This window comes from Megascapheus bottae, chromosome 2 (assembly GCF_031878675.1).
Source record: "Megascapheus bottae isolate mThoBot1 chromosome 2, mThoBot2.hap1, whole genome shotgun sequence".
NCBI classification, from domain to species: Eukaryota; Metazoa; Chordata; class Mammalia; order Rodentia; family Geomyidae; genus Megascapheus; species Megascapheus bottae.
In genome coordinates this window covers 27,476,494-27,490,556 of record NC_143510.1, presented here as the reverse complement: position 1 = coordinate 27,490,556, position 14,063 = coordinate 27,476,494, and the positions used below count along the sequence as shown (strand labels likewise).

The 14,063-nt window shown below is 39.3% G+C and overlaps 1 protein-coding gene across 13 annotated transcripts in view; it reads right to left on the bottom strand.

The window, feature by feature from the left end:
• The window catches only part of Pxk (PX domain containing serine/threonine kinase like), a 73,534-nt gene that overhangs the window by 30,717 nt on the left and 28,754 nt on the right, over nucleotides 1–14,063 (bottom strand). For all 13 annotated transcript variants that reach the window (XM_090323072.1, XM_090323080.1, XM_090322978.1 and 10 more), the window contains exons 4-5: nucleotides 7,526–7,712; nucleotides 30–107 (exon numbers count right to left, since the gene is read on the bottom strand). In XM_090323072.1, the coding sequence (XP_090179198.1) occupies nucleotides 30–107; nucleotides 7,526–7,712 (265 nt within the window). The remainder of the gene's footprint in view (nucleotides 1–29; nucleotides 108–7,525; nucleotides 7,713–14,063) is intronic.

The following is a 14,063-nucleotide window of genomic DNA, read 5'->3' as shown; positions in this document are numbered from 1 at the left end:
TTAACAGGAAGAACATGCTAGTTTCTTACCTATGTCTTTCAATGGTTCTACCACCTCCCACTTTGGTTCTGACCGGAAAAACATGGAAACATGTTGTAAGGCAATCTCTGTAAAAGCAGTAAAGAAACTCATTAGTCAGACATACTGGGAAAGGATCATACGATCCAGGCATTATTCTTGCAAGTGAAATCCATGCACTCTATGACATGTGGGTACCTGGAGCTTGAACTCAGAGCCTAGGCACTGTGCTTGAGTTTTGTTGCTCAAAGTTAGTGTTCTATCACTTGAGCCAGAGCTCCATTCCAGCTTTTTTGGAGGTAAATATCTCACCTAGTCTGCCTTCAAACCAGAATTCTTATATCTCAGACTCCTAACTATCTAGAACTACAGGCACGAGCCACAGGCACCCAATTCCCACTTCAGGCCTTTTGATAGGTAACTGGAGTTTCATGGAGGGGCATGTAGTGTGCTCACCTAGCATGCACAAAGCCCTGGGTTAAATTCCCTGGAACTACATACACAGAAAAGGCCAGAAATGGAGCTGTGGCTTAAATAGCAGAGTGCTAGCCTTGAGCAAAAGAAGTGTCCAAGGATAGTACCTAGGCCCTTAGTTCAAACCCCAGGACTGGCAAAAAAAAAAAAAAAAGACAAGAAAAAATTACAGAAAAAAAAAGATAAATCTCTACAATCATTACAACTTTATGTAAAATTAAAATCATTCTAAAAATTAAAATACTGAAAAGTAAAAATAGTTATTAATGTGAAAAATGCCCTTTGATAAATCTAACATATATATATATATACATACATACACACACACACACACACACACACACACATATATATACACTAGCTAGCATAGTTTACCTATTTCTAAGCCAAGAATTCAATACACCAGACCAAACCCACACCCAGGACTCAAAATGCACTCTAAGGTCAGATTGGAATAGCATGCTTCAAGTGGTATTTATCCCATCTCCATTCCTCATGGGATTATAGCTTTCACCACAAACAAATGATTAGCCTTAAATATATGCTGGAAACAAAAGACAGTATTTTAGAAAAATATCTATGTTCAGCAACAACATGGTTCTATTGTGGGAAGCCAGAGTGCCTGCTTACGGGTGTTCATTTATCATAAGAACATTTCCTCCTTTTAAGAACACAATGAGAAGAGGAAGTTCTTTAAAGTCCACTGTACTCAGAAAGTATTAAAATAACTGTGCTTTTTACATTTCCTACAAAAACCAATATCTGTGAGCTGTCATTTCCTCTCAATATAGAGAATAAATGAAGACCCTCCAGATTCCTGAGAGCAAAGAGCAATCTTCCAAAGCATTATGGAACTTCACCGATGGCCAACAGTGTTTAAAGGACACCAGTGAAGCATGGGGAATTCAGCAGAAATTATCTCCATTATGTCAAAATGACCCCCTCAAATTACCAAATATTGCCAAGCAATATTACTTTGATTTACAGAACATTATGAGTGAAAAAAGTAGGGGAAAACAATTTACTAGCTATCTGTTTACTGACTCAAGATGCAAGGTGTCAGGAGAATATGTGTGATTACCAAATATAAAATTGGCTCCATTTATATTTGTTATAACTACCATTCAGAAGGACTGAGTATAGCGGAAGCACATACATTTTTATTAACACGGGGAACTCTGACCTCCTCTATAATGAATGATATGAAGTATTTCAGTATTTCCAAAACAATTTGAAAATAAAAACTCTAAAGAAAATTGCTTTAAGTAAAGATCATTCACACAGGTTTTGAGAAGGATGGCAAATAATAAGTTTCTACTGCTGTAGAATGTCATTTCAAGAGAATGAAAAGAATAGTTGTTCAAAAGTAATAGTGATTCATATTCATTCATGACTCCCTAAAATCATTCAACAACAGTGTTTTTCCTATGCTATATATCAGACTTTGTTTTAGGAATGGGCAAGGTGTAGTGAACACGGAAAACAGGAGAGATTTGTTACTGATAAACTGAAGACTGGAAAATAGATTTTGGAGAAAAGGTATTTTCTTTCACTGAATTATGATTTTAATGTCAAATAAATGCCACATCTACCCTGTGTTTCCTAAGGAACTTAGATGTACCAGGTGCCCCACTGTGTACAGCCTTTGAACTTCTATCTGCCAACTCCCTGGGTGAGCATGAGAACAAATACTGACTCCTCCTGCCCTGACGCTGGGGTACACATCTCCAGCCTACAGCAGCATCCTCATTTTTGTCCTGTGTTGCAGTTTTCAACCCCCTCCATGCCCTTCCCCCAAACACCGTGCTTTTGTTCTAACTACAATCACTGTAACCTCTCCCTTTTTTATCTTACTAGTTGAAGGATTCCAGGGGTTTTAGGATGAGAAAGGAACATCAATGATCACTGGTCCTTTCCTCTCCTTGTTTCATAGTTCAGGATCCCTAGGTCATCTAGAGGAGGTGCTGCTAAAGACAAACCTAGGACAACAATCCAGACTCCCTGCTTCCCAGTTCACATTACTATCATGTGATAGAAAAAAAAAAAAAACCGCTTACTCTGAGCAGATATGGAGATGTGGTTTGAGGTGAGAATAGAGCTACCTGCAGAGTGTCTTTTAAATAATAGAAGTAGGGGCCAGGAGTTTGGCCTAGTGGTAGAGTGCTTGCCTAGCATGCATGAAGACCCGGATTCGATTCCTCGGTACCACATACATAGCAAAAAGCCGGAAGTGGTGCTGAGGCTCAAGTGGTAGAGTGCTAGCCTTGAGAAAGTCCAAGGACAGTACTCAAGCCCTGAGCCCAAGCCCAGGACTGGCAAAAAAAAAAAAAAAAAAAAAAAAATAGAAGTAGTTTAATAAATAAAGGCTGGGTGCCAGGCCAGGTGCCAGTGGCTCACATTTGTAAACCTAGCTACTCAGAGGCTGAAATTGGAGGATTATGGTTCAAAACTAACCCACGTAGGGAAGTCTGTGGGACTCTTATCACCAATAAACTGAAGTAGAACTGTGGCTTAAGTGGTAGAGCACTAGACTTGAGCACAAAAGCTCAAGGACAGGGCCCAAGCCCCAAATTCAAGCCCTAGGAATAGCACGCGCACGAGAGCGCGCGCGCACACACACACACACACACACACACACACACACACACACACACACACACAAAATTCCTCCCAACTAGGAGATAACTGTTTTCCTTGTTCAATAGATGACCCTCAAGTAGAGTTTAATTAGGTGATCATCTGACAACTCCCTCCCAGAGGATAAAAGGTCTGATTTACCTTCTGGTCCCATTTACTTGTGGATATGATAATTTGGAGAAAAATCAGGAAAGAAAGGCAGGCCAGCAATTCCACAGTGTGGTCTCTAGAGGCTGATGCTGAAGGCCCGAGAGCTTCAATAACCCATCAACCAGCTTGGCACTAACCAGGCAATCTCCCCCACATCCCCCTAAAAAGTTTAATTTCAAACACCAAGTTCATCAAGCATAGTTCATTTAAATTTAGTCTGAGCACTGAAACAGTATTTTAACAAAAGAACTTTTCTGTAGAAGATCATAGGCAATGACTTACTTGTCTCATTCAGAACATTAAATTGATTTGAAATAAGAAAAGACATACTGTTAAAAGAATTGGACAAAATGGACAAAATGGATCTTATTCTAATGTTGTTAGGATTCTACCCATTGATGGCTGAATCTTTTCTATCACAGAAAAAAAAGTTTAAATGCCTAAGGCTATCCTCATAACTGTCATATACATAAGCCATCTCCTCTAAGAAGAACCTCAGCTGAAATGAGGTCAAACTGGGAGTCAGTGCACAACCTACCATACAGCTTTATAGCACAGAGACTGTTAAACCAGACGCAATCAGATGCATGGAAATTTTATCATCAAGCAATCTACTATAAACATGGCATATTATGTACTGGTTAAATTATCAGCATGAGTTTACTAGCTTGGATCCAATTTCAAGTGTTTCATTTCCCCCCATAATTTTAGGTTATCTCCGAGTTCACCATATAAAACCTGAATGAAAACACCTGACATGGGGAAGTCTTGCAACCACATACTGCACAAATGACACTCCAGTAACACATCTAAGTTCAATTTGCTTACAGATGCCTTCTACGTAGGCAGCTTTTTTTCTTTCCTTTTCTTTTTTTTTGGGGGGGGAAGTTAGGGGGAAGTGGGCCTTGAACTCAGAGCCTGGGATCTGTCCTTTAGCAGTTCTGCTGATTTTTGACCACCGCTTTAAACACAGAACTCAAATCCTGATGAAGCAAAGGTGGTGAGCACAGACCATTCTGAAACTAAAAAGAGGTAGAAACTATCCACACTTAAAAGGGAGAAGTAGCTCTGCTCTAAGAATCATAGTTGGGAAATAGGTGACACGCCTCTGGGAACCTTAGCCAAGCTATGCATTTCAGGAATGGTCCTGGGGAGCTGGCAGGAGGGGGCAGCCTGTGTTTCCTTTTCCTGACACTGTTGAGTCAGCCAGAGGCACGACAACTTTTAACATTTCATTCAAAGGGGAAAGTAAATCAGCACTTCTCATGTATTGTTTCAGGACTCTCCCCTCCAGAGTAGCTGGACTTGTGAGCATTTAAATAATACTGTAAAAGTAACCTTTTTATTCCCTTATCCACATCTGCTTTACCTAACCATCTAACAATCTCCTAACCATCCATTATGTTGTCAGGAAAGGAAAAGATAAAAAACAAATAGCAACAGATGAAGGAGGGAAAAACAAAACAAAACAAAAACCCAAAACAAAAAGATAACCTTCCAAGGGCAAACAGTATTTTAACTTGAGAAAAATTCAGGCCAGACTATAATCACACAAATGTACAATACTGGTTAGGGCACTCCCAACCTGAGGCCCTTAGTGGTTTCCTTATCTGAAAGAGGACAAGGTAAATTCTTAAGACAACAACTGCAAGATCCCTTCTACTATGGATTCATGCGAACCCATGTGCCTCTGCAATGAGCTCCCTGAGAACAAGCTCATCTGCTTTGTGCCTGTATCCCTATACTCAGCTTAGTGGCTGGCGCATGGTGTGTGTGTGCTGTGTGTTGTGTGCAGTGTGTGCGGGTGTGTGCTGCTGGTTGAGTGAACAGCATCAGTACGTGTGCACTACATCTGAATGCTTGTCTTCAGGTAAACAGCAGACACTCTCAGAAAATAAAATCAGCAAATATGAACAGGGCTGAGTTAGGCTGACTTGATAAGCCAATCTAGATGACTTGCTGACAGTGGTGAGAACAGTACCGGTGGAGCATGGAAAAAGCCAAAGAAGATGTTACTCTCTCAGAAGTGACGCTGTAATGAGGGTTCCAGTTCTGTCTGTGAGGTCTTGCCCAAACATCAAGCAAAATAAAAAGAAGGGGGAACATGGAATCATAACAACTCTATGCTTGATTTTATAACTTAGAGTAAAATGTAAGTTTGATATAAATTTTCCTTCTCTTTGCTATATTCTGAAAAGGCATTTTCCTTGGCCTGCATGGTACTTCCACAGCAAGCTGACTCCACAGCAAGGCCTCCCACACTTTAATGTATATGCAAGTCACCTGGGGACCTGCTCAAGTCAGATCCAGATTCAACAAGTCTGGGATTAAACCTGAATTCTGTACTTTCCACAAACTTCCCCTTCATGACCTTACCACTGGTCTGAAACACTGTAAGAAGCAAGCCTCAAAAGGAATACAATTTTGGCTGGAGTGTGGCCCAGGAGTAGAGTGATTCCTAGCATGCACAAAGACCCAGGTTTAATTCCTCAGAACTACATATATAGGAAAAGCTAAAGTGGTGCTATGACTCAAGTGGTAGAGTTCTAGCCTTGAGGAAAAAGCCCAAGGATAGTGCTCAGGCCCTGAGTTCAAGCCCAGAACTACCCCCCCACCCCCGCCACCAAGAGTGGAGGGGAATGTAATTTTTTCATTTAATTTTATTTGATGGGGTTATGTCCAGAGGGGTTACAATTACATTCATCAGGTAGTGGGTACATGACTTCTTGAACGTTGTTACCCTTTCCCACGTTTTTCTCCCATTTTCCCTCTCCCCACCCCCTACCACAGGAATGTAGTTTTGTAATGTGTCTGTGTAACAGAATCACTTGAGAATTTCACAAACTATAAACCTCACCTGCTGAGAATCTGATTAAAAGGGATGTAGGTAGTCTGGGCATCAGGATGTGATTTAAACTTAAGTCCTGTTAAGTGATTCTACTATGCAGAAAACTCTAGAATGGGGCCTTTAGTTCCTTTTCTCTGAAATGAGAAATGTCTCCCTCTACTTTAAAATATTTCAATAGAAGTATTGTTGTTGTTGTGCCAGTTGTGGGGCATAATCTCAGCCTGAGCACTATCCCTGAGTTTTGTGCTCAAGGTAGGTAGGCACTCTACCACTTTCAGCGGGTTTTCTTGTTGTTGTTTTGTTTTTGTGATTAATTGAAGATAAAGAGTCCAACAGAATTTCCTGCTTGGGCTGGCTCTGAAGCATGATCCCCAGATCTCAATCTCCTGAGTAGCTAGGATTACAGGCAGGAGCCACCAGTGCCCAGCAATAGCAGTGTTTTAAGGACACAATTATCTAACAATATCTATTTGTCTTATAAATAAAATTAACATATCCAGATTTCCATTTACAAATCCCCCAAGCATAGCTAAGTTCTAACCAACCAACTGTATTCTATTTATTGGTTCAATTCTATAGAATTTTCTATTGGTATCTTCAAGGCAGCAGTAGTTGATTATTTACTTCTTCCTTCTGCTAGTCCATCAAGCTGTTCTGCTTTGTGCCATCAAGCTATTCTGCTGACATTAGGTTACTGATGCTGTTCTTTCTGTGTAATTAGAGTGGGACAAAAGCCATTTCCATTTCAGATGCCTAGCAGCATGGTGATGGAAGAAGAGTAGAAGAGAACTGTCCTCCATGAATGTCCCAGGGAGAAAATAGGAAAACTCAGTAAAGACCCTTCTGAATCACTGTTAGGTTTAAAGTAAAGCTATGGGGCCAGGAGCATGGCCTAGTGGTAGAGTGCTTGCCTAGCATGCATGAAGCCCTAGGTTCAATTCCTCAGTACTACAAACACAGAAAAGGTCAGAAGTGGTTCTGTGGTTCAAGTGGTAGAGCCTTGAAAAAGCCCAATGATAGTGTCTAGGCCCTGAGTTCAGCCCCCGCACTGGCAAAACAACAACAACAACAACAGAAACCCAGGTAAATCTATGGAAAAATCAGATATCCTGCATCTTGTAAATATAAAAAAGCCAAACACAAATGAAACTGAGATTACTACATTACTGAGAATTCTGTTCTGACAGAAGGATAAAAGATGGTAAATATGTACTCTAAGTGATCACTTCGTTATCTGTGTAGACATTACAAACACTAAAAATAATTTATGTCCCTTATAAATCTCCAGCAAATTACAACCCGTAAATGTTTGTAAACACATCAGTTTTCGTCACATATTTATCTCCTGGTAAATCCCATGGCCCATAAAATCATAGCTCATAGATCCTTTATGCTTACCAGTGTAGTTTGCAGAATAGTTGTTTGGGTCTAAAAACTTCTTAACCAGCTCACAGTTAGACAAGATATGATTTGTGGTGATAACATTGAGATAATTCTGAAGACCTTTCTGCCTCTCAGCTATGAATTCACGATCCATGTTCCCAATCAATTTTTTGGGAGGAAGAGGTAGACTTAGTCCTGAAATCTTTAAAAAAAAATAAAAAGGTTATTATACTTATTTAATCCACAAATAAGATTTGATATCACAATCCTGAACTGTCATAGCTCAGAAAATTTACAATGACATAGATTTTAACATGTATTCTAATTTTGGTGGTAGATTAAAATGTGAAAAAACTGTACATTTTAGAATCGATCAAGTTCTATAAAAAGTGCATTAACTCTCAAACTTTTATTTTTACAAAAGTTATATATGAAAGACAGGTGCCAGTTGCTCACACCTGTTATACTAGCAACTCAGAGGCTGAGACTGAAAGACTAAGGTTCAAAGCCACTCTGGGCAGACAAACTGGAGAGATTCTTGTCTCCAATAAACCATTAAAAAAAAACTGGGGGGCCAGGATCATGGTCTAGTGGTAGAGTTCTTGCCTAACATGTACAAAGTCCTGGGTTCCACACACACAGAAAAGGCGTGAGGAGGTTGTGGCTAAACAGGTAGAGTACTAGCCTTGATAAAGCCCAAGAACAGTGTGCAGGCCCTGAGTTCAAGCCCCAGGACTAGCAAAAAAAAAAAAAAACAAAACTGGAAGTGAAAGTATGATTCCAGTGGTAGAAAAACAGCTTTAAGCAAAAACGCTATAGGAACTGTAATCCCCCTTACCTCACCTTTATAATAATATAATTTAAAAAATTATTACTGTCAGCACCATAACACTGTGCCCCTAGCAACTCCCACCTCTAGGCGACAAGGCATCATTTTCTACTTCCCAGTGACAGCCCCGTTTAATCCTTTCAACTCATCTTTTGGCCCTGGGGAACACTCACTTTGTTATTACTTGAGTTTTCACTTTCATGTAGTATCTGTAAATTTCCCACTATCTATGGAAGATGAGGATCAAGTTCTCTGTTATAATTCTGACTTTAACCTACACACAGTCTGTCTCCATCTTCTTGGTACTATTACGTAAGTTTAGTATATTCTAAGTATACATTAAGTAAATATTTGTAATATTTGTAACATTTATTGAATCTCTTGGTGGTCCTGTGATATCAACTGGGACTTTAATGAGATTATATACTACCCCTATTAGAATGCTGTTTTCCTCAATCTGCTCCCATTATGAGCTCTCATCAACTGGGTTTTCAGTTTAAAATATTTTATTATATTTTTTTCCTCTGTTATTTAGTCTGTCCTTGAAAGGGGGCAGGAAGGGACGAAGGGAGAGGGGAAGGGAGAGAGAGTGAGAGAGAAGAGAAAGAGAGAATGTATGTGTGTAAAGTCAATTTACTACTGTTTACCAGTGGTTTGCAAGGAGGAAAAGTAATTGCAGGTGCTCAATACACAACCACTTTCTAGACCACTGAAAGCTTTTAAGTGTATTTTTTTAAACTTCAAATACAATGCATCAGATTGGCACTTTATTTTTACAAGCAAAGTCACTTTCAAAGAGAAGTGTTATTTGACACTACTGCTTAGAGAGCAGTCCAAATGGCATGTGTATTGATCAGGGTAAGGTCTAAAGAAGGTTATCTTGAATTCAGAAAAGGAAGTAATCAAATCCACTCAAGTGGACAAACCTAAGTTAGACTATTCCACTGTGTCTTTTTCAAACAATGATGCACCCAGAGAAAGACCTTGAGGTTAACACTGGCCAAGACCACAAGGCTGGCTGATAATTCAAAACTGCCTGTTTCTCCAGCATGATTACAAAAATATGCCAGAGTACAAACAGTGTGAATTTTTAAAATCATAACATAATTTGATGCTAGATGAAACACTTAAATATCGAGTTGTTTTCCTCATTCATCCAATTAGTGTTTTACCTAGCTTCAGTTTCTGTATTAGCTAAATGTTTACCAATGAAGGACATAAAACGGTAGCTACCTGAGACAATCATTTTATTTTTGTTCAGGGACATTAAGGTATTATGGCAAGGGTAATATATAACCCAAATACACTAGAAAAACCATGCTTTTAAATTATTTTATAAAATAGTAGAATATAATCTAGTACAGGAACATATATTTATATTGGCCTAAAAAAATGTGTGAAAGGACGCACATCAACTGCTTAACAATAGCTACCTCTATAAATAGGTTAATTTTTATTCTCTACTATACAATGTTTGCAAAACTTTTTTGTTAGTCTTTTTTAATTAAAAAAGAAATTCTTATACAAAGATTCCCTTCCTGAATACTTGTTTGTTAAATATGTCATTTGAAATATGATGTAAAAATCAGGGACCGGGAGTTTGGCCTAGTGGTAAAGTGCTTGCCTAGCATGCATGAAGGCCTAGGTTCGGTTCCTTGGTACCACATACATAGAAAAAAGCTAAAAGTGGTGCTTGAGGCTCAAGTGGTAGAGCTCTAGCCATGAGAAAGTCCAAGGACAGTGCTCAGGCCCTGAGCTCAAGCCCAGGACTGGCAAAAAAAAAAAAAAAAAAAAAAAAGATGTAAAAATCAACGTTAATAAATTATTTAATAAAAAATTCTCTTTTGCCTATTAAACTGATTATGTAGCAAGGATTTTAAAAATTACCTGACCTATGTCAATGCTTTCCCTGCACAGTCCTCAAAAATGCTACCCGAATCCCACATTACCCCAAAACAGAGTCACATCTAACATCATTGGTTCAGAATCCAATATTGTGGCTATTTTTCTTTCAAGGTGAGGACGTGAGAATGGATTTAATAACTGTCTTTCACTGTGAGACTTCCAAAGCCTAAACCCATCTATTTTCTTTTTCTTTTTTGTTTTTGCCAGTCCTGGGCTTGAGCTCAGGGCCTGAGCACTGTCCTTTGACTTTCTCAAGGTTAGAGCTCTACCACTTGAGCCTCAGCACCATTTCCAGCTTTTTTCTATGTATATGTGGTACCAAGGAATCAAACCCAGGTCTTCGTGCACGCTAAGCTAGCACTCTACACTAGGCCAAACTCCTGGCCCAACCCATCTATTTTCTTAAGCTTCATTTCACTCTAGGAAAACATGCTTAAGATGTCCCACCAGGTCATGGGGTTTCTTTTTGTCAACAGCTACCATAAGTACCCCTGTCATGTCAGACAAGCTGCACAATTTACCTATCCTAAATGAAGATCTCACAGTATTTCTAAAAGTACTAAAATTGTTCAATGTCTATTAATTTTGAAATTCTGCCTCTTAAAGAGTATTAAAGACAAGCCAGGAGCGGTTGCTCATGCCAGTAATCCTAGCTACTCAGGATGCTGAGGTCTGAGGATCACAGTTCAAAGCCAGTCCAGGCACTAAAGACCATGAGACTCTTTTCTCCAACTAACCACTAGAAAACCGAAAGTGGCTCTGTGGCTCCAAGGGTAGGGTGGTAGCCTTGAGCTGAAGAGCTCAGGGACAATGCCCAGGCCCAGTTCAAGCCCCATGACTGACAAAAAAAAAAGTTCAAGGGCAGTGTCCAGGGCCTGAGTTCAAGCCCCTGGACTGGCATTAAAAAAAGGGAGAGAGAGAAAAGAAGAATGCTAGCACATAGAAAGTTCAGTCACTAAGCCACTGGTTTCCTAGAAACTTTCACATCAAGATGTCAAGACAAGACATCTCATTATCTCACTTTCCCTTTTAATACTTCTAGATGTCCCTTCTTGAGTTCCTTCTAGAAGAAATGAGAAAGCCAACAGAGAAGCCCTCTGAATTCCATTTACAACAACTACAGAGTGACATAGTAAAGGGGATAATCCCCAAAGTAGAGCCTGAAGCCCATAATCTAACTTACCCAGCCTGTAGAAACTTCTAAATTATATGACAAATGATCTTTTGACTCAAAACAGTAACAACAACTAGGTTTCTTTGTTGTTTCAGTCAGGGGGCTTGAACTCAGGGTTTCAGTACTGTCCCTGAGCTTGTTTTTGCTCAAACATAGTACTCTACCACTTCAAGCCATAGCTCTACTTCTGATTTTCCAATGATTAACTAGAGTTAAGAGTCTCACAGACATTCCTTCTCAAGCTGGCTTTGAACTATGATCCCCAGATCTCAACTTCCTGAGTAGCTAGGATTACAGGCGTGAGCTATCAGCACCCAGTGTAGAAAACTAGTTTTTGTCTGGAGGAAAACGTGAACTACTCATCTCTCTTTATTCCCTCCCATCATCAAATGTTAATGATCTGCAAATTATCTGTAATAATATTTCAGTCAGGAGTTTAGGGAATTCTAAGCTCTCAACATATCCTTTCTGTGTCCCATTTTCCCTCCCAACATTCAGAGTACAGCAAAGTCTTGCCAATGTCAAGAACAGCAATAAAATTTGAATCATATATCTGTGCTATAAGAATCCTCAAAAGTTACCTGACTCAACCCCTCCCCCTTCATTTCAGATAGGGAAAGTGAAGCCTACAAGAAAAAATTGACCTAAGATCTCAATACTAGCAAGAGAACCTAAGTTCTTTCCTTAATCTAAGGTGAAGGTCCAGGTTCTTTCCCTCTTTGCCCACCTTCATTTATTCGTTGTATACTGTTTCTCTGAGTGGTTAATTTGATGTTGCATTTATTTGAAATAAGGTAGTAATTTTTATTTTGTTGTTACAATGACATATTCTCACTTTACAGCTTCTATAAAACAAAACCGTTTTCTATTTTTGTATTCACACAGCTTATGTGAGCTTGTTTGAAAAGCATAGAACCACACATAGCCAAAATCCTGCCACCTAGAAACAACCAATGTTAATGTTTTGGCATATTTCCTTCCAATATTTTCCCCTAAACATTTCATGTAAATATATCACATGTAATTTTATATTCTGTTGTTACTATCACTGAGGTATATCCTACTAGACTCCATACATGGATATTTCTCTTCTTCATAAGAAACTCATTTATCTGTCAAGAGTAATTAAGACACTGAAAATCACAGTCAGTTTCATTCTGTGGTTTTTAAAGCCTTTTGTGTGTCTTATGGAAGCTGTCTTAAAATTCTTTTGTTGCCAAAGAGGCAGTAAGTACGCTTTCTGTTTATTCAGTTGGACCAAGAAAAACCTCCCACTGAAATGATGTCTGGCTGTATTATTTCCAACACAAGCCAACATCAAATCATGTGGCTATTTGCATTTAAAATAAGATGCACACTGCCAGGTGCCCATTTTAAAAAAGAGTATCACGCTGAAGCAAAAATTGTGTTCTACTATAGGCCATAATTGAATAGCCATGGAGATTCAACCTTCTCCCTCCAAAGTAAGAGTAAATAGGAAAAAGAACCCTTCCCCACCTCCTATTTTTAGAGGCTGGGTCTAGACCACATCAATTTCAGAAATATTTCTCCAGTATTCTTAAGTTGTGGCAAATAGGGATCACTTTCCTTTATTTAGTCCTGGGCAAAGGTCATTTGTGAATAAAGGTAGAAACATACAGTAAGTACAATGTTAACTCCCTAATGCTCCTACCCTTCAGGGAAATAGCCGCTACTGAAATAAATCTCTACAAAGTCATCACAGGCCGGGAGCATAGCCTAGTGGTAGAGTGAGCACCTAGAACACACAAAGCCCTGGGTTTGATTCCTCAGTGCCACATACACAGAAAAAGCCAGAAGTGGCCCAAGTGGCAGAGAGCTAGCCAGACACTACTGTTTGGCTCCTTCCTGTAATCCTAGCTACTCAGGAGATCTGATCACAGTTCAAAACCAAACCAGACAGGAAAGTCTGTGAGACTCTTTATTTGCAATAAACTACTCAGAAGAAGCCAGAAGTGATGCTGTGGCTCAAGTGGTAGAATGCTAGCCCCGAGTTCAAGCCCCAGAACTGGCACAATACACACACAATCCATAAATGAAACAAATCAAACATATCATTAAAGAGAATTCAATCTCTGCCAACAGTCTCTAAATATTCAATCTGAGCATACTAAAAATTTAAAAGATAAGAGAATCCATACTTAGCATAATAGAGAGAGAGGAATAAGGAAAAATAACATGTATCAAATGCATAACAGGACAATTACATAAAAAGCCACCGATTTTAGCAGAGTATCTGTGGCTCATGCCTATAATTCTAGCAACTTAGTTGGCTAAGATCTGAGGATTGTGGTTCAAAGTCAGCCCAGGCAGGAAATGGGGCTGTGGTGCAAAGTGATGGAGTCGTAGCCTTCAGCACAAAAGTTCAGGGACAAGCCAGACTCTGAGTTCAAGCCCCAGGACTGACATGAACACACATGTGCATGCATGCACAAATGCACAAACACACAAACACACACACACACACACACACACACACACACACACACTTCAGATTCTTGTGATAATTCTTTGAAAAGGAAATAAAGCTCTCATGCTTTCAGCGATGAGTTTTATAAAGTTGTGCTCTACCCAAAGCTATTTTCTGAGTCTGATCAATAAAGCAGCAGTTCTCCTGACCTCTGTAG